Raw genomic sequence first — 19,836 nt, forward strand, 5'->3', positions numbered from 1 at the left:
TTTCGAAGCTGTTTGTGCTATAGCAAATCATGCATAATGCTGTGTTGTCCCTCAAATAAGCTCTGAAAATGCTTCCCGTTATTCGTGCAACGTTTCTTAGCCCTAATCTGCTGTGCTTAAACTGTGTTTTGTTTTCCTTTGGTGTGTTATTGATTACCGAATAACGTTTTCCAGATGTAGGCTATGCTGCATGAGGGACGTATCGTCCTGTTTCTGATCGAGAGAGGGGTCGGGTTGGTCAACCTGCTCGCCTTCCTCTCTTTCCTCACACAATGGAGAGGCCTCATATCTTCCAACGGGTTATCGCCTTTGAAACTGTTCCAAAAGAAAGTACTCAGAGCCTGCTGGGGCGATAACGACCGAAGAACTGAGGAAAGTTCTGCCAGAAGTTGGAGGGAATGGATGGCGGTGTTCTGCACTGTACCGAGTCTAACTTGGTTCTGCGCGGAGGATTGGTTTTTAGCTGGGCTGATATACTTAGGAATTTTCAGTAGTTTACTCACTATTATCAACTATTATGCCAAGCTTTCATTTCTGCTCTGTGCTGTATGTTATTTATCGTTGAAGTCAGTATCAGAACCATTTCTTAGCTTGCAAATGGATGGGAATTTAATCGAGCTTGATTTCCTATTTTGGCTCGGAAGTCTGTACGACACTTTTTATCCGTTTGTTCAAATCATGACGTTGCGATTCCATTTGTTCCGAATAATGGTCGCATGCGGATTGGTGAAAATTTTTGGAAGTCCATGTTGGCGAGATTTAACAGCTATGTGCTACCATTATTACACACAACCTCTACCGAATCCGTTATCACCAATATTTCACGCGTTGCCATCCTGGTTTCACAAACTATGCACTTTAATGACTTTCATCGTTGAAATTATGGTTCCGTTTCTTTACTTTGGACCAACTTGGGCCAGACTCGTTGGGCTTATTTTCTCAATGGGTTTACTAGTTATGATTAATATCTCAGGTAATTATGGCTTCCTAGGACTTATGACGGCCTTTGTAACTTTGAGCCTGACCAACGATTCGCATTGGCAACTTTTACTTACACCCAGCGATATTACCTCAATCACATTTTTACAACACCTCACCGGAACTTTTGGGATATTCGTAGTGCTTCTGTATAATTTCGTATGTCTGGCACCTTTAATACAGAGTACCAAGTACATTGACCCGCCATACTTTATCAACAAGTGTCATCAAATGCTGAAACCATTTCGTGTCACAAATTACTATGGCAAGTTTGGTTCTATGAGAACGGAGCGTTACGAGTTAGTTATACTGGCTTCGTCAGACGGAGACAACTGGAGTGAAATTGACTTCAAATTCAAACCGGGAAAACTTAATCAGCAACCCAAATGGGTTCCATTGGGTCATCTACCTAGGCTTGATTGGCGTACCTGGTTCCTACCCAGTCTCGCTGCACGTAATAGTGAACCCCCTGATTGGTGGAACAATTTGCTAATTGGAATACTATCACACAACACAGACATATTAGCCCTTTTGGACATGTCAAGCTACCCATTCTCTGCAAAGAAACCTCCGACGAAGTTGCGTACTGCAATTTTTATATACAATTTTGTCCAGCCGAACTCAAGTTTGTCGGTGGCCACTGTTGCTGATGATCAAAAGCAGGTTGAAGGCACTACAAATGCTGGTAGCTCAATCGAATCAAATAAAGTCTACTGGAAAAGAGAACTAATTGGATTTTTTGGAAATCAAGTTACCCGGACCGACCAAAATGTTGACTGAGTTTTGGGTTAATATCTGGAAGCGTTTCAATGCCGATATTGCTTGTTGCATTCTGAGATAGAAGTTTTTGTTTCGCAGCAAAAAAAAAAACAAAATTGCATCGAATGCAAGTAAAAATGTGCAATATATTTTATAGTTTTGATTTATTATTCTGCGATTTTGCAATGAAGTTTTAAATAGATGTTGTCGGTGTAGTATAAGTAGTTTTACACACTAATGAAATATATTTATTATATTAGAATTGTTATGCAACGTTGTTAAATGTTTCAACACAATAAAATTTTCTAAGCTAAGTTATTTTGTTTTCCGCAGAGGGTGTGATAAACTGAAAGTAGAGACGTTTACGACACACATTAGTTTAATAACAAGACGGCACGTGCTAGGCTGTACCCGATGCTGAATGTTTCAACATACGCCTCAAGTTTGCCGAAAACTTGTCTGTGCCATGAGAGGAAAAGTTCTTTTGACTATCGTTTGTTTGAAGCTCAAATTGAATCAATTTGACCGGAGCAACTTTGTGCGACTGTCTTTATTATGAAAAATAATAAATTCAGAACCCTAATTTTCGAATTTTAATTCATTCCTTGTCAATTATTTCGCAGCTTTTCACAGAAACTTTTTCTATTTTTTTCTCAACTAAATCAGTTTGACTCAGATTTACTTAAAAATTTTTGTGAATTAATTTTTTTTCCAAATGAATTAGTTTTTTTTCCAAGAAGTCATCAAAAATAAGTTTATTTCAAGCTATTTCAATTTCTTTTATCCGAACTTCTTTCAATTCTGTATAATTTATATCAAACCAATCATTTTTTTCCGCGTTAACAATAAATGAAAAAAAAATTGTCTTTATTTATGCAAAAATTTCGCGTGACTGTTTGGAGTTTTTAGCTCGATCATTCTCCTATATTTTTTCACTTGAGCAATTTAAGTTGACTTTCCGTCTTCAAAACGGAGTAAACAGAAGTGATAGGGCATTAGGTATCGTCCTCTCATGGTAGACTCTCCATTATTGAACTAACCAACACAAGCCAAAACCTCACCTGTCATTCGAAGAAATTCGTCCGACGTTAGGAGGTTACGTTTTTCATAGCAATGAAATGACGCTGGTGGATTGTATTTTGGTTATTCATCAATTTGGAGAAATTATGTTTTTAAGTCCACATGGGACATCAATTTAGAAAAATGGCACAGTCTTCAAAACGATAACATTTTTTGTTTTTCTCAATTTTTTGTTTTAATTAAAGCTTTTCAATGTGATTTATTCAAATTTTTTTCACAAAGTAAAGCAACCCTGCATTAACTGGAGGACATGTTCTGACGACTTTTTTGCAGTAATTTATAAAAATGTACCTAACTGAAAAATTATTTTAACCTGTTTTTATGATACGTAAACATAAAAATGACTCCCTTAGAGGTTTTGTTCAATGTGATTGCTAATCAAAATTATACGAACTGAACAGCGCAAGAATAATACTCACGTTAAATATCTGAATTCAAAAAGGTCAAAAGTTGAAAAAAATTTATTAGTTGGCTGCAATTTTTGCTATGCTTTTGAATGCATGCGCCTTTAAGAATCAACTGTGTTAGTCTACTGTCAAAGAAGTTAGATGCTTTTCTTATCAAATTTGTGCTCTTTACCATTTGTCGATTCCCATGTTTAATGAATTTTTCCTTCTTTGATTGTATTCGAAAAATATTGAACAAAAAATTGAAAACCTAAATTAGGTATTAAGAATCGGATAAAAAACCTGTGAAAATTAAAAACAAAATTTCAGTTTTATCTTTTGAATAGTTGTTTTTGTAATAGATATAATGTGAGTTTTATTTTGATTGTTTTTAAAACATTTTTTAATGTAAACCAATACAACTACGTTATTGTATTGTACCTGACGCTTTTGTAAAAATATGTTTTATATAGTTTTATAACCCATTTCTCCTGAACTCCCCAACTCCTTTTTTCCTGTTTCGTACAATTTTTTCTAAACAGCTCTGCTTTTTGAACATGCGATATTATTTGTTGTTTTGAGTTTTGTAACTTATTAATCAAAAGTATGTTCAAAGGGCTACAAAAATCATTTTTCTTTTTTCTCTACAATCCATGAACAAGAAATTCGATTGAATTGAAGAGGAGAAAGCCAGGCTCGCATAAATGTTCCCCAATTTTGAAAAATCGTTGGAACAATTGCCCTCAAAAGTGATTGCAAAAAATTTAGGATCATCGTGATCCCACTATTCTAATTCTATTTTTGTGACTATTTTCATTTCTTTACTGAATTCGTTATTTTAACCTCTACTAAGATTAATGTCGAGTTTCATAAAGTTTAAATGCAAGGGATATTTCAAAAACCTCTTGGCATGCATATGAACATCAATATTCCGATACATCTGCATGTTATTTTAATTTTAACTTTGACCCTTGAAGCGGTCGCCAGCGTGTCAACTTTATGATACAGACTACAGACCGTAACTGATCGATGTTAAGATAACCGCTAAGAAAAATTTTGGGAATTTCATTTACCTTCATGTAATCTTTGATGAGTTGTCGATTGAAACTCTCAAAATGGCAGATTTCAAACTGGCGAAGTGCGTATTTCAAGCAAGGTAATTTGACTGAAATCTATTCGAAATTCAGAGTTAGATCTCGAACCGCTTCACTGCTATTGATGAATGACAGTTTCTTCAGTGAATTAGATTCACGTAACCTATACTTAAATTTTGGTCTGTGGGTGAGTGCAGGAGTGTTGTCGGTCAGTTGACGTTGATGACATTTTCAGATAAATTTTTACTAAGCTGACAAGATGGTAAAGGGAGTAAACATCTGTGACGTCAAGGTGCTGAACAACCCAGCACCCTTCTTGGACCCTTTCTCCTTCGAGATCACATTCGCCTGCCATGAAAATCTTCCGGATGGTAAGTTTGGTTTTATAGCATTAGGGAAATTTGAGCCTCAATTGTATAGCTGTTTGTTCTGAAAAGGACTACTGCGTGGTCGTAAAAAATTTTTGAGATGCAAAATTCTCGAAACGATTTTTTTGGATTTTAAATTTTGAAATTGAAACATTCTTGGACTCGACGGGGTGGAGCTTAACAGCTTCGCAATCTCGCTTTTGATTCGAAAGTAATCATTTGGTTTCATTACGAACAAATTACTCTGAAACTGCTTAAATTCAGTAGTTGAATTCTGCTTTCAATGCTTTTTCATAGCGGTGCTTGTCAACTAGCTCAAGTTATTTAGAAATTCATATTTTTGATGGCAATTGTGTTTGATTGCAGATATTGAGTGGAAGATCATCTACGTTGGATCCGCAGAGAGTGAGAAGTTGGATCAGGTTTTGGATAGTGTCCTTGTGGGACCTGTACCCGCTGGCAAGCACATGTTCACATTAGAGGTGAGAGCGCATAGCGAAAGTCTTCACCCCCCTGCACCCCCACAAACGAACCAATACATGCTCTCTCTCTCTCTCTCTCTCTCTCTCTCTCTCTCTCTCACACACACACACACACACCTCTATAGTTTTCCCTCCCTCCTGAATAAAATTTGCAGCCTTTAGCCTGCGTGTGAAAACAGAGTAATATTGTAGTGCTAATTGTTTGTTAATAGCCGCGAAGCCATAGCGGCTATTATTGGGGACAAAGTGGTTTTTTAAAATCCAAAGAATTTGCATTGTGGTGGTGCGCTGTTTTTTTTTTACTATTCAAAGAATTTGAATTGTATTGAGGCGCTGTCTTTTTCGTTCACACAAAAAAGATCCGTTCGCACATTCGACTTCGAGTCGTTTCCGGAATTCTTTCGGCTATGTTTTTTTAAAGACCTGTTCACACATTTTCATTTGTGAAGTCAAATTGGAGTAGTGATTTTGGTCACGCCGAAACATGTGGAGCGAAAAAGCGAGTGGTTTTGCGGCGTGAAATTTTTTTGTTCCAATTTTTAAGTAGAGTGAGAAAACGGAGAAAACAAAACTTAGCTCACATGCGGATTTTTACTCTTTTTATTGATTTTTTTGGAAATGTTTGTTTGCTAATTAATTTTCTCAATCCATTCATAGTTCATTCTGGGCCTAGTTTTTTGTTTGAACCAAATTTCCATTTTTCGCTGTGGTTTTTGTTCGCATGAGGCATTTTGACATTAATTTTCTGTTTTTTATTTTTTTATCTGATTTTTTAGGATTGGATTTCCCAATTCACTCACAGTACATTTTAGGTCTAGTTTGTTGTTTAGTCAATGAAAATCCTTTGAACTGTACGTCAGGACGAGTCCTTTTGTTTTTTTTAAGATATTCTTAGAACTTCTTTCATTCTGTTTTTCTTGCCTCAAGAGCCAGGTAACCTCGAGGGTGTGATAGTATGTTATTACATGATTGCTGGGGCACTGGAATGGTTTTCAACTTTCCAAGAGAGCGAATTTCTATTTTTTGGATAAAATTTCAAATTTTTTTCCAAAAAAAATGCCCTTTGCCTCGTTTATCGATCTTTATGAGCCATTGAATTTAGAATTGGGTTACTGGATAGCCCCTAGAGACACAGAAATGGCTGGAAGATATTATTATCACAATTTTCAGCAACATATCATTAAAATTTGCAATCGATTTCAATTTTTTTGAGTTTTTCTCTCATTTTCTGAGGTAATCGATATTCAAGGGCTAACTAATTTTTTTCGTGTCTTGCAGTTATAATACTGGAGGGATTGCAGAAACAGAAATTGGTTTTTAACATAATTTTGAAATAGATATATTTGAAGGGATCAAATATACTTATTTCAAAAGTATGTTCTAGTTTTTGCAATGAGTATATAATTGTTTGTTTGTTTGATTATTTTAGTTTCTCATCTTTTTGCGATGAAGTTGTTTGAGTTTTGACCGGCATTGTTCTACTGATCTGCTGGTCAGGTAGAGTACTTCTACGTTTTTGATTCGTTTTTTTTAGATTGCATTTCAGGACTTGTCCTGTTAGGTTCTTTTACAATTCAAAGAATTTGAATTGTGTTGGGGCGCTGTCTTTTTTTTAAGACGTGTTCACACATTTTCATGATTTTTGAAGTCAAATTGGAGTAATGATTTTGGTCACGCCGAAACAGGAAATGGAGCGAAAAAGCGAGTGGTTTTGCGGCGTGAAATTTTTTTGCTCTAAATTTAAAGTGAGAAAACGGTGTTTGAACAAAAATTCGCTTTCTCGCTAGTGGTTTTTTGTTCACATGCGGCAATTTCACTTTAATTTTTTACAGTTTTTTCGATTTTTTGGATCGGATTTTTTTCTAAATGGTTTTCCCAATCCATTCAGAGTCCGTTCTTGGTCTAGTTTTCCGTTTAGTCAATGAAAATTCTCCGAATTGTACGTCAGGACTTGTCCTGCTATGTTTTAATTCTTCTTCTCCATTGATATTCTTGCAACCTGATTTCTTGGAGTTGACTTTTTCAATTTCAGTCATTTCTACTGCTTTGCGGTTATAGTTTGCGTGCTTCATTTGTTCTGCTTTTAGGTCAATTGCGTGACTTTGCTCGCTCAGAAAATGACTTTTTTGAACATTTACCAGTTAAAGGTCAATATTGTGCATCTAAGTAGTGCCAAACGTATCTGCCCTAATTCTTGAGTAAGTGTTTTGAGTTTTCGATTTCAAATAGTAATTTTGAAAGAGCTCAAATAGGATTTTTTCCTTATAGAGAGTATGTTTCTCATAAAAATGACGGTCCGAATCTAACCAAAAATTCTAGTGGTCTATTTAAGGACTAATGGTGAATCTATCTATCTTATTTCTCTAGTTGTTTAATTTCATGAAGGCCAAAAGAGGCTATCGCGGCTTTTTTCCGGCAATCTGCCGTCTACGTTTAATGTAGGCCAATGAGAGGACCATACATTAAATGTATTACCGGCGTAAGTTAACAGTTATTTTTACCTGGAGAAAAAGGGTTCCTAAGTACATTCCGAATATTGGTAATATGTTAACATTAAGTAAGGATCCATGTAGATGGGTAAAAGACATTGTATCAAGAATAGATGACATGGTCCCCATTAATGAAGAGGAAATATCCAAAAATAGAAAACAAATTGCAGTCGAGCTTCGAACTAGCAAGTATTGACCTGGCTACACATTTTATTCGTTGAGACTTTAACGCAAAAATTGAACTTCAGTAACAAAATCCTCTCAAGCCAAGGTTTGAGCTCTTATGATTTATCGCCAAAATTGGTTTAGACGGCTTTGTGGAAATGTTGAAAGCATGGAGTAATTATTGGCTGTTGATAATTTTATTAGATTACATGTTACGTTGACTTGCATGTCGTTCCGCATGCTTTTTGTTACAAATTGTTATTATTCAGGAACTATATTGCTAATTTCTGGACTCCGGAATTGAGCAAAATCGTCCTCAAAGAATTGCATAGTTGGTGACAAAAACTACATGGAACGACATGCAAGTTAACATAACATATAATCTATTAAAATTATAAGCAGCCAATAACAACTACTCCATGCTTTTAAAATTTTCATTTGTTTGGACTCTCATTTCTCGTTACCAATAAATTTGCATTGGTGTTAATTAAAATGTATCAATTTTGAGTTGATTATTTGCTTCTGCTACGTTGAGGGTGTCTACGAGTGTTTATTTTTTGTTTTTGTAACTATAAGCATTGTTGAAACGTGTGTTTGTTTGTTCAGGTGCCTGGCCCCGATCCCTCTCGCATCCCAGACCATGACGTAGTTGGAGTGACTATAGTGTTGATCACGTGCTCCTACAGGGAGAAGGAGTTCATCAGAGTGGGATACTACGTCTCCAACTCCTACTCAGACCCAGAGATGCTGGAGAACCCACCAGAGAAGCCAAAATACGAATTGGTGCAAAATTATTTTGTGTTAACGAAATCGAACACTAAGATAACATCGAATGAATTTTTGGAAGATTACAAAATTCATCTTCTATAACTGATAATACTGATCAGGGCAATCGTTTAGGCTAGCTTGTTGGTGTGATTAAATGCTGCTCATCAATTTGTTAGAACCTTGACTTATCTTTGGATTTTTGTAACTACTCTTGCAAAAAATTCTACTACCCATTTTTGTATTTCTAACCCCCTACAGCCACACATTACGTCACAGAGCAATTTTATTTTCAGAATCTTGTGAATTTTTTAATTCGTCTGATTTGCTGGGCGGTAGTGCATTCATTTGTTTTTGCTGTTTCTTTTTGTATTTAATTGCTCTCGAACGAAGTTTGAATTGTAAACGTGTGTGTCGTGTAAACTTGTTTTATGCAAATTATTTGCTCGACCGCTTTCGCTTTCTAGAACGTTCTTTCGATTTCACTTCGTGAGTGACTTTTTCACGCTTGACTTCTTGATTTTTTTTGAGTGATTTGAATTGCGCGCATTCTGCTTTAAGCGATCACTGTTTATAGTCCGTGTAGCGTTAAGTTAATGTCCGCGACTGTCATCCGAGTGGTTGCTAATTCGGAGTCGTCAACAGTCAAAAGTTTTTGCGCCTTGAAAGTTTCTCTAGCCTATGCCCCTTCAAAATTGGTTTTCGTCGACAGTTGTTCGAGAGCCATTTGTCCGACGTTAGTCGGTTTATGCTTAAATACGCATTTTTGCTGTTTAATTGCTCTCAAAAGAAGTTTGTAGCAATTATATTAGTCCTGTCGGTCTTTTTTACGCAATTTTTTGCCTGACCGATTTTTTCGTCTGACGCTTTTGAATTTTCGTCCTCAAAAACGAGATAACAGGCAGCGCCCAGCGGGTATTAAGTGCTCTTATAGCCTTTCAGCTCTGTTTCAGCTCAAACTGTTTTGCAGGGGTTATACTTATGTTGTGAAGGGCGGTTCTTAGATGTTGACGTGCATATTTTTTCAATTTTTTGACACTTTTTTTTCTATTATTCACGTCTTTCCAAACGCAGGGGCCAGAAAACGTCGTTGAGGGTTTGATAATAAGTTCCTGAAGAAAAATTAATTGCCTGGGAGTAGCTTTAATTTTTTAATATGACAAATTTTAGCAATAAAACTTGCATTTTTTCATCGCTAAAATTTTTGTCGGTTTTTTGGTTTCCCCATCCTCAAAAGCCACATAACCTCCTCTAGGGTTTGATTATAGGTTACTGCACAGCTTCTAGATGTACTGGGATTTTTTCAAAATATTTTATCATTTCCCGTCACCAGGGTTTTAAGGACCTCCTACAAGGTTTGATGATAAGCTGTCGCATAGTTCATAGAGTTAGTTAACAGAATGCTTATCAATATTTTAATAGTTTAAAATTAATATTTTAAATTGTTATCATGTTCTAAATTTATGGATCTTTATGAGCCAGTGAAACCATTTAAAGCTTAAAATATGGATACTGGATAGTCTCTTAAGACAATGAAATGTTTTTGAAGATTTTAATATCGCGAATTTTTGCAATATTTTGTTAAAATTTGCTATTGTTTTCAAAATTTTTGAATATTTTTGTCCTTAACGATCATTACCGGTCCTCGAAGCTTTTCAAGTCTTGCAGATGGGTGAACTGACATAGCTCCAGAGACAAAAACTTTGAACTTTTTCTGGAAATCTGGAAGCTTTCCTTTTAAATTCTGCAATATTTTGCAAATTTTTATCAGTTTTTTATTTGATTTATTTATTACTACAAGGCTAGAAAACTAAATGCTGCAGAGGTGAATCAGGCTAAAGCTAGCCTCACTAAACTGTGGCTAGCTACTGACGAAGCCAACCTTTCACCGGTCGTTTGAGAGCAATTCGCCCGACGTGAGTCGGTTAAGTTTTTTTTGTGTCTGACCAGTTTTGAATTTGACTGGAGTTGCCTCAAGTTTTGATCCGTTGCGATATTCTGTCGGAACGTTAATGTTCTTCAAGTTAACGCTTCACCGGAACTACTCCTTATTAGGCCTTTATTAAGCAAATTTTAGGATTTACGGATAAAGGATTGTCCTATTAAAATCGCAAAATTCTACAACTAACTTAACGTGTTGTGATTGGTTTAATTTTGTTTTTACTATTACGATTTGCTCCCTTCGCCTATATGACATCTTCATGATAAATATTGTGTGTGCTTTTGGTTACTACAATTGACGATTTTTTCAATAGCTGATTGGAGCTCCTATAGGCTTTCTCTGTGTGGAATTTGTATGAGTTTCTCTTTTTTCAGATTTTGAATTGCAGTGGGCGCTGTCCTCTCATTAACAGCCGCTGGGCGATAGCTGGGGCTATAATTGGCCTTCTCTTGGTTTTTAACAATACAAAGTGTTTGGATTGTATTGGTGTGCTGTCTTAAGATCTGTTCACACTTTTTTTCGGCTTTTTCATGTCATTGAGAAGTCAAATTTTAGTCACGCGGATTTTTTTGATTTTAGTCACGCGCAAGTAGTAAAGAAAGCGAAAATGAGAGTAAGTCTGAGGCGTGATTTTCAAACTACCTGTAAGGTGGATTGTCAATTTTTTGTTTGAGCAAATTTTTGTTTTTTGAGAGATTTTTTTTCATGAGTATATTTGACTTCTGTGTCAGTGTTTCTTTTGCTTGAGTGCTTTTAATATGATACAAATTTGCTCTGATTGCGCCTGTTTTCAATTACTTGAATTCATCAATGGTAAGTCAATTTTTTGTCGTAAAATATTAATTAATATTTGATTTTGCCCCCTTAAAATTGTTCCCGTTGTCTTATCACTTAGTTATCATCAATGACAGATGTGATTGGTTGATAATGAGGCGCTAACGAATCTTATTACCGGTTGCAGTTATTAGCTTAATAGTTTTAATGTCTTTGACACTACTTTTCTCAAAAATTTTGTGGTAGTTTTTGGGATCTTTTCCTTTTGCTCCCCCAGTACGTTATGCAGGCCCCAGTTACAGAGCACGTTTGTTCGTGTAAAGACATGGCACGTGTGTCTGGTTGTGCAAATTATGTGCACCCACTAAGCTGGGGGGCACAAACGGAAAAGATCAAGTTTTTGAGTTTTGGTTATTTTTGTATATTTTGTCTTATCGTTTATTCTTATTAAGGAGAGGACTCATAGCTTGCTAATAGGGTTTTTAGTCGACTTAATCATTTTTGTTCAAAGCTGCTTTCCATGACTTAGACGCTAATTGTTTTCAATAAATTTTACAGAGCGTGTTTGTTTGCGAGTTTTTTTTAAAATCTTAGTCTGAATAATGACAGGTTTCATTAGTTTCTCAGAAAGTTTTAATTAATGCAAATAATCATTTCAGTTCATAGATATTGCTTTTTTTGACTTGAACGCTGTCCGTTTTTGAAAACTATTAGTGAATTTGAGAACTATTAGAGTTTCGCAAGTATTTATTGCTGTCTTATCACTTAACCCCATTAATGACAGGTTTCATCGGTTCCTAAAGAGAAACAAGGGAATATTGTTAGCGGCTTGAGTTCGTAGAGGAAATTTTTTTGGTTTTGACCATGTCTTTTCAAAAATTAAAAGTTGGTTTCTTTTAGTCTTGGTCGTTTTTGCTGTTCTTGTGGTCTAATTGCTTAATCTATTTGGCGTCAAAACTAATTATTCTCATTGGAATTCTAACGCGGCGTAATTAATTGTGAGTTCAAACTTAAATCAATTCTTAGGATTGTAATTCAGGACTTGTCCTGCTGTTTTTTATTTCGTCGTCAGGATTTTTGTTACAACCATATGACGTCACAATCGCGTGAAATCTGCTTTTTATTCATTCGGACATGCAATTTGACTGAATTGCGTTGCTTTTTATTCATTCGGACATGCAATTTGACTGAATTGCTTGCTTCGATGTCATTTTTCAATCTTTTTAGAGCGAGTTTTCTTCATTTGCGTTAATAAGTTTTTGGTCACAAGTATACATACCTCACTCTCAAAAATAACTTCCTCACTCTGAAACTGACATTACTTTAATTCAAAAGATAAGCTAAAGTGAGCATGTGTAACTCTATTTGAATGTTATTTGAGAGCAACTGTTAGAAGCATCAATAAGTTAAATAGATTTTCGATCAAATTATAACATATCAATATTTAATGAAAAGTTATCTTTATTGTATGTTTCTTTTATTATGGTTTTCGAGACTGCAGATCTACAAAGCTATTGCGGCTATTTTCTGGCAATATGTTTTAACATCTGTTTGCACATTTTCATGGTTTTTATGGTCAAAGTAAAAAGATCGTCGAAGTGACGATGATTGATGGTCACGTCAAAACAGGAAGTGGAGCTAAAATGCCAGTAGTTTGTGGCGTGAAATGTTTTCACGCTAATTTTAGAGTGTGAAAACGGTGTTTGAACAGAAATTCGCTTTATCTCTAGTAGTTTTTTTTGTTTTTTATGGTTTTTTTTTCAAATGGTCTTTGTGCGTTTGCATCTAACGATCTTCTATGTTTTTTTTTGTTTTGTAAATGAAAATTTTTTGAATTGTATGTCAGGTTTTTTATGGCATCAAGATTTTTGTTGCCACCATGCGCCATACTTTACCCCCAACGTCAAACGTTACGAGCAACGCCTGAACTATTTGAGCAACAACGTGTGACTTTCAAAGTGACTATAATTAATTTTTGCTCTGAGGACTTGAGTCAATCGATGATATCTAATCAGTTTGATTGTTATTTGAGAGCAGCTTTACAGTACATAAGTTTAATTCAATTTCAGATATCACAACATTTTGGGTAGAAATCTAGAAGTTCTCTTTATTTCAAGTTTTGATTTGGGACAACAGGTCTATGAAGCTATCACAGCTATTTTCTGGCTATCTGCCAGCTATGTTTTCTAAAAGCTGAGCCCGCTTCGCATAATTTTATGAAAGAGTTTGAGTTTATCGATTATTTTTTGGTACTCGTTTCGATTATTGGGGTATTAGACTCATTTTTTGTTTTTTTTTGTTCCTGGTAATGGTTATGTCCTTTTTCATTGCTCAATCTGTTAAGTCCGTTTTCAATATCAGCAGTATCTTTGAAGCGATTTTGTACATTGATCCGGCTATATAAGTTCTGTAATCTTAACTGCGTTATTTTGGCTATGTATATGCTTATTTTCTTGGACGAATTGCTCAGAGATCGTGTGGATGACTGATTTTTGTTTTTTTTTTGTGCTGCTTTTGTTCCTGATAAAAAAGGTTTCTGTTTTATATCAGAAACTTCCGATTGCACTCATTTAAAGCCTATATAATAAATTAAAGAGCTGATTATTTTGAACAACTGTCTATTTTTGATTTAGTTTTTTTTGTTTTGACTGCTGGTAATATTTAAGCTGGAGAGAAATGTCCTATCGACCAATGCTCGGGTCACCCGATTCGCCATTGACTGGGGAGATTCGGAAGTAACTGCGGAAGCGGCCGCAAATGGACTAGCACCCAACGACGCAGAGGCGCAGAAGAGTCTAGAAACTGATTTCGAAATCCAAAATAAAGAAAATAAATTGCAACAACCCATTAATGCTGTTTCCCAGCAAACTACATGTGACCAACAGCACAGTACGAATCCCACTGGGAAAGTTGTGGAAAATTCTGAGAAAACCCCAAATGAGGAAAGCGAAGCTGTGGAATTAATGGAAACAAATGCTCAAGCGGCAGAAGTTGCGTAAAAAACAGTTTTTTAAGAACATTTACGGGAGGGTAACTCAAATTGTGAAAGTAGCTACTTTCTAAGTAACTTTTGAGTAGCAATTAACTTGACTTTGTTGTGATGTAGTGATTGTTGGGTGTTTCAGTTCAGTTTTGTTGATTTGCATTAGATGTTGCTTTGTAATATGCTTAAATTGACTGAATTAATAGTGATAATTTCTTATTTCATCACTAATTTTAAAAGCTTTTTGTCCTTTTAATTGAATTTGAATTTTGGAGTGTTACACGATTTTTGAACTGGGATAGTTCATAAGAAACGACGAAAACCAAGGTGCCAAGTTTAAGGATATCAATATATTTGTCTGTTTAATAGCCGCCTCAGCTTCTCAGCCGGCTATTATAGCGCTCCTATTTCTTTTACAATTCAAAGAATTTGAATTGTATTGGGGCGCTGTCTTTTAAAGATCTGTTCGTACATTTTCATCGTTTTTGAAGTCAAATTGGAGTAGTGATTTTGGTCACGCCGTTAACAGGAAGTGGAGCGAAAAAGCGAGTTGTTTTGCGGCGTGAATTTTTTTGCTCTAATTTTTAAGTAGAGTGAGAAAACGGAGTTTGAACAAAAATTCGTTTTCTCGCTAGTGGTTTTTTCACATGCGGCAATTTCACTTTGATTTTTTACTGTTTTTTCAATTTTTGGGATTGGATTTTTATCTAAATGGTTTTCCCAATCCATTCATAATTCATTCTAGCTCTAGTTTTTTGTTTGAACCAAATTGCCATTTCTCGCTAGTGGTTTTCGTTCACATGCGGCATTTTGGCATCGATTTTTTTTTAGTTTTTTTATCTGAATCTTTTCGAAATGGTTTTCCGATTCACTCATAGTCCGTTCTAGGTCTAGTTTTTTGTTTAATCAATGAAAATTCTTTGAATTGTACCCCAGGACTTGTCCTGCTATGTTTTTTACTCCGTCGAATGAAATTTTTTCGCTTTAGTTTAGTTCACAGCTTGTTCAACTTTTTGCGTGCAATTTTTTGACTTCTCTAGGCGTGTTTCACAAGTGTTTTTATACAGCAGTTGCTCAGCAAAGAAATTCAAAATGAACAGAGTCAGTATCGAACAATGAAATCAGAAATAGAAACGGGATAAACTTACAAATCCCAACTTTGGTGGATGCCCGTTACTCGAACTTTGTTCTTAGTTAACATCTCTAATCCTTATTGGTATTGATACTAGCCCTTGTGTTTTCTCGCTGCGAAACAGGAGTAGGTTCAGCTCCAAAATGCCATCAAAAAAGTTCGCACTTCAAAAATGTTTGCACGAAAGTCAATTTTTTCATTAGATGTTTCTTTTCTTTCAATCCCAATCTTGGTTTTGGGAATCAACGGCGGCTTTTTTCCGGCAATCTGCCGGGTATGTTTTTAATGGAAAGGCAGTTGCAGAATTCTTTGGATTTAAAATAAGTCAGACGACTAAACGGTTTTTGAATTGCTGAACTCTGAAATGGTTGTTGGCCCCAGTTGCTTGTTGGTCTCAAACGAATTTTGTAGCAGTCTATATTAGTCGTGCGGTCTTCTTTTAATGCGATTATTCGCTTGACCGTTTTTTGCCTGACGTTTTTGACTTTTCGTCCACCTCCCTCACCCCCCCCCCCCCCAACAACTTCTCTCCTCCATCCCACCCAGTAATTTGAGAGCCATTCGCCGACGTTAGTCGCTTATCTTAGTTCATTCAATACAAACGCCCAATGACACGTAAAAGTCCATTAACAGAAACGAAGAGCAAATTACGCAGTACATCATTTAAATTAACTTGAAGTGCAAATTGAACCTAATTGGTGAATCGTGTTTGCCTCAGCGCTTACTGTAATGAGCTGTAAACTATAATATTGTCAACTAGAATCAAATTTTTAGCATCGTTTTTAAAGATTTGACCATTGATTCATGAAAAAAGTGAACTGTGGCTACATTTGTTTATATTTCTTCCAGCGAACGGTAAAAATTAACAATTTTCGGCTCACTAACGCAAGTTGAATTGACATCCAAATACGGTCTAGTTGCAGCTCAGCAGATTATAATAAACTAAAATCTTGCTTTAAGCTAGTACTATTTTATCAATTTTTTCTTATCAGTTGTAATTATTTTTATAAATGTTGCCAGTGCTTGATTTTTAAAAAGTATGTTGGATGAATACAGTGCTGATGTTGTTTTTAGGTCATAGTTTGGTGCGCATCTTCGATCTGTTTGTTGAGGCAGCCTTACCGCCGTCTTTTAACAATTTTGTAAGTCGTTTAAGCCGTTTTTTCCAGAATATTCTTCTGGTGCAAGTGATTTCCTGGTGCTTGAAGAAACGGAATACACTGGTGAAGGCCAAAGGTATTAATTTTCTGAACAGTTCTTTGGGCTTTGCCAGGCTAAGTTTAAGGTTCAACGAAGCTGCTGAGAAACGATTAAGGAAGCTGATACTCGTGGTTTGAAAGGCATTTTTGATGACTGGAACCTTTCCTGTTTTTATCCCCCGCGATCAGATGACAACAAAAGGGCCATGAGAACTTCAGAAATGTTAACATTTTTTTTTCAGTTTTTTGGCATTTTTGTTTGGTATCTTTTTACTTTTCAGTTAATGCTAGTTAAAACTTTTTATAGAACTTCAACGTTTTTGAGATTACTCTTACTTAATATTTGCAGTGGTTTCAAACTTCCGTAACAATTTTTTAGACAATTGAGTTGTTTTTACTGCTAATTGGGAGAGATAATATTAGAAAAGTAGGAACGATCTAACCATGTAAACGTGAAAGTTTAATTTGTTATTGTTGTTTTCATTTTTAGTTTGTTATTGATCCAATAGGCCAATAAGTTTCGTCGGAAACCTTTCTTTCCAAGCTCTATTAAAATAAAAAAAACGAATGGATTTATTACAATTATTCTCCTAGGACACAAAGCAGTCAACACATAACCTGTTTTCAAGCCTAACTTCATTAACCATTTTTTAATCGAACAATTTTCAGCAAATTTGATCGCTACCAAAGTTGAAAAATGCATACCAAAATACCACCTTAAAGACATCTTCCATTTTGAAGAATTTGACCAACCTTTTATTGTTCTCAGTTCTTCAATTTGGAACTGCTTTTAAAGAAAACACGTGGAGGCGACTATAAGCTCATTTAATCAAATTACTGGCTAAGGCTATTTTTGACTTTGAATAAAACTTGTACAAAAATTTTGCTGTTACTGATTTCACATATCTGATAAAATGAGGCATTGTATCTGCTAGAACAAAAAATATATTGCACACATAGCCTTGCACCAATCTCATTTTCGATAGATACCAATTTATGGTATTTTATTTTATACCCAGGTCATATTCTAATGACAATATGCGTTACTTGTAAGTCTTCGAGAAGCGTGTTTTCAATTTCGTTCGGGATGCCGAATTTCTCATCCATTCACTTGCATACTGAAGGAACACTCAAGTCTCTCCAGTGTGAGTGGATGGATCTATGGGCGTGGTAGCCGAGAGGTAAGGTGTGGTTTACACGCCAATGATTGAGAGTTCAATCCCCTGCCTCCGTGAAGCTGTCTGTGTAAGGATGAGCTCTTACTTAACCATAGCTTCAGGTTGACCATAGCCTGACCAATTTTGGCTGCAATGATGGTAGCGCGTGAAAGTTTCAGACGCAAAAATAGTCACCAAAATGAGCAATGCTGCTAATAAGAGAAGAAAGGACAACTGAGAACAGGCTACTATAGGCCTAATGATGTTCCTCTGCGATTACGCATTAACGACAATTATAACCTTCAATTGATCTTGGTTTTCGGTTTCTCAATAAACGATTGGGAGAAAATTTCTCCAACTATGTTTTGGTTGCACTCACTCTTCTTTCTTTGATGGCAATGCTTTGATAAAAATGCCTCTAGTTGAGGCTGTTTTGAGTTTGAGAGGATGCTCGGTGAACCATTTGTTGTAATGCTTTTTTCGTCCAATTGAGTGAAATTTTTTGAAGTAGAATGAAGCTACTAATCTTTTGGAGTTTTAGGGAAAACGCTGATAATGAGTTGTCACGCGAGGAGAAAATTTGTTTGCGAAATCGGCATTTCACGCCGAAATTTTTCTGTATTAAGTGATTAAGTATATGACGTTAAGTATATGTTAGAGTATAGTTCTGGGAAGCCTCAGGCAATTAAAGCTAAGGCTGAGTTCGAATTGCGGAAGGCTCCCCGGAACTATACTTATTTAGACCCCAATTTCGCTGTTCAAAACTCAAAGAGAGAATTCAATTAAAAATTATAGTAACATTGAAATTCTCGTGCAGGGAATCAATCCAACAATTGAATAATCGTTTAACCCAAATCATTTTTTGTGAACTCCTTGATATTATTCTAGGAGCGAATGGATCGCAGAGGTCGTCAGCCGGCTCTTTTGTGTCACTCTCATTGTCACTCTTTATGGTATTTAGAAAAAATGAGCAATTTTTAAAAAATGTTGCTTTATATTGACTGAATTATAGACCTTAAAAAGTCCTCTTTGCCGAAAAAGTCCTCGTTATATTTTGTGACTGTTTCCTGTTTTCAATTATCCCCTTTAATTATCTTTGAAAATTGTATGCTTTGTCTCGTGAGAAAAAATTGGGCTTCCAATAAAAATTTTGAAGAAATATTACTTAAGGTTTCCAAGAAGTTTGCTCAGTGGATTGCTCATTTTATACCATTTTGTAAGGTTGAACTCTTCGAGACAAATGTGAAAAGTGAGCGAAAAACTGATTAAGTTCAAAGTCTAGTGTGATATGAAACGTGAAATCTTGAGAAAAAAGTGTGGGACGCTACAAAAGTATGAAATAATGTCTTCTTGCTTCATAAACTTTCAAAATTAGTGATCGAGCCTAACTTTATTGTTGATTTTCTATAACAGCGAAATTGAGGTCTAATACCAGTTTGTAACATTGAGGTCTAATACCAGTTTGTAATGTATTAATAAAGTGGCATCATAATGTATTTCGTGTTGCTATTCCCGCCAAAATTTGAATTCGAGGCGAGATTCGTGTAGCTACAATTGACTGTACTCTTTTCTTTGTATTTTTAGGCGTTACTCGTGATAACATTCCTGTACTTTCGGAATTATCAATTACAAATTTTTCATCATGTAAAGATGTTTGTCTTGCTTTTTGAAGTCGATCACAAAATTTTTAGCCTATGAGACATTCTTTTGCGCCTGGCAAACGTTCACTTGAAACGTAACGGCAATAGTCTATCAATCTACCTAACAAGCGGTTTTCAGTTGTCCACAAAAAAATTTTAAGCTTGTTCTTTTGGTCAAACAATAACGAGTAACTCTAACTCGTTCACCGAAAAACGCTCCTCATTAGAGCCAAAGAAACACCCCGCTAAACTTTCCGGTTTCGAGTCACGTTTGGTTAGCTGTTCAAGTGAAAAACACACGGCTGCTCTAAATGTGCAAAACCCTAAAATGTTGATTATTTAATTTTGTTTAAATGAATTAAGTTGATTTTTTCGTTCTTGGTCGAATTTGACGTCATAGTCTGGTCTAAATATGAATAAGTGATTTTGTGAACCTAGAAAAG

At 35.6% G+C, this 19,836-nt stretch overlaps 2 protein-coding genes across 2 annotated transcripts in view; both read left to right on the forward strand.

Moving 5' to 3' along the window:
• Positions 1-14,545, forward strand: part of LOC142339604 (histone chaperone asf1b-B-like) — a 59,013-nt gene extending 44,468 nt beyond the window's left edge. The window contains exons 2-5 of the mRNA XM_075389755.1: positions 4,531-4,668; positions 5,032-5,147; positions 8,408-8,584; positions 13,949-14,545. Coding sequence (XP_075245870.1) covers positions 4,557-4,668; positions 5,032-5,147; positions 8,408-8,584; positions 13,949-14,281 — 738 coding nt within the window. The 5' untranslated portion in view covers positions 4,531-4,556 and the 3' untranslated portion in view covers positions 14,282-14,545. The remainder of the gene's footprint in view (positions 1-4,530; positions 4,669-5,031; positions 5,148-8,407; positions 8,585-13,948) is intronic.
• On the forward strand, positions 152-2,051 carry LOC142340214 (lipase maturation factor 1-like). Its single transcript, XM_075390731.1, has one exon. It carries the CDS (start codon positions 184-186, stop codon positions 1,756-1,758), a length of 1,575 nt encoding a protein of 524 aa, XP_075246846.1. The 5' UTR covers positions 152-183; the 3' UTR covers positions 1,759-2,051.
• Positions 14,546-19,836: the final 5,291 nt, after the last annotated feature.

This window comes from Convolutriloba macropyga, chromosome 5 (assembly GCF_964194025.1).
Source record: "Convolutriloba macropyga chromosome 5, txConMacr16.3, whole genome shotgun sequence".
Classification (NCBI taxonomy): domain Eukaryota; kingdom Metazoa; phylum Xenacoelomorpha; order Acoela; family Convolutidae; genus Convolutriloba; species Convolutriloba macropyga.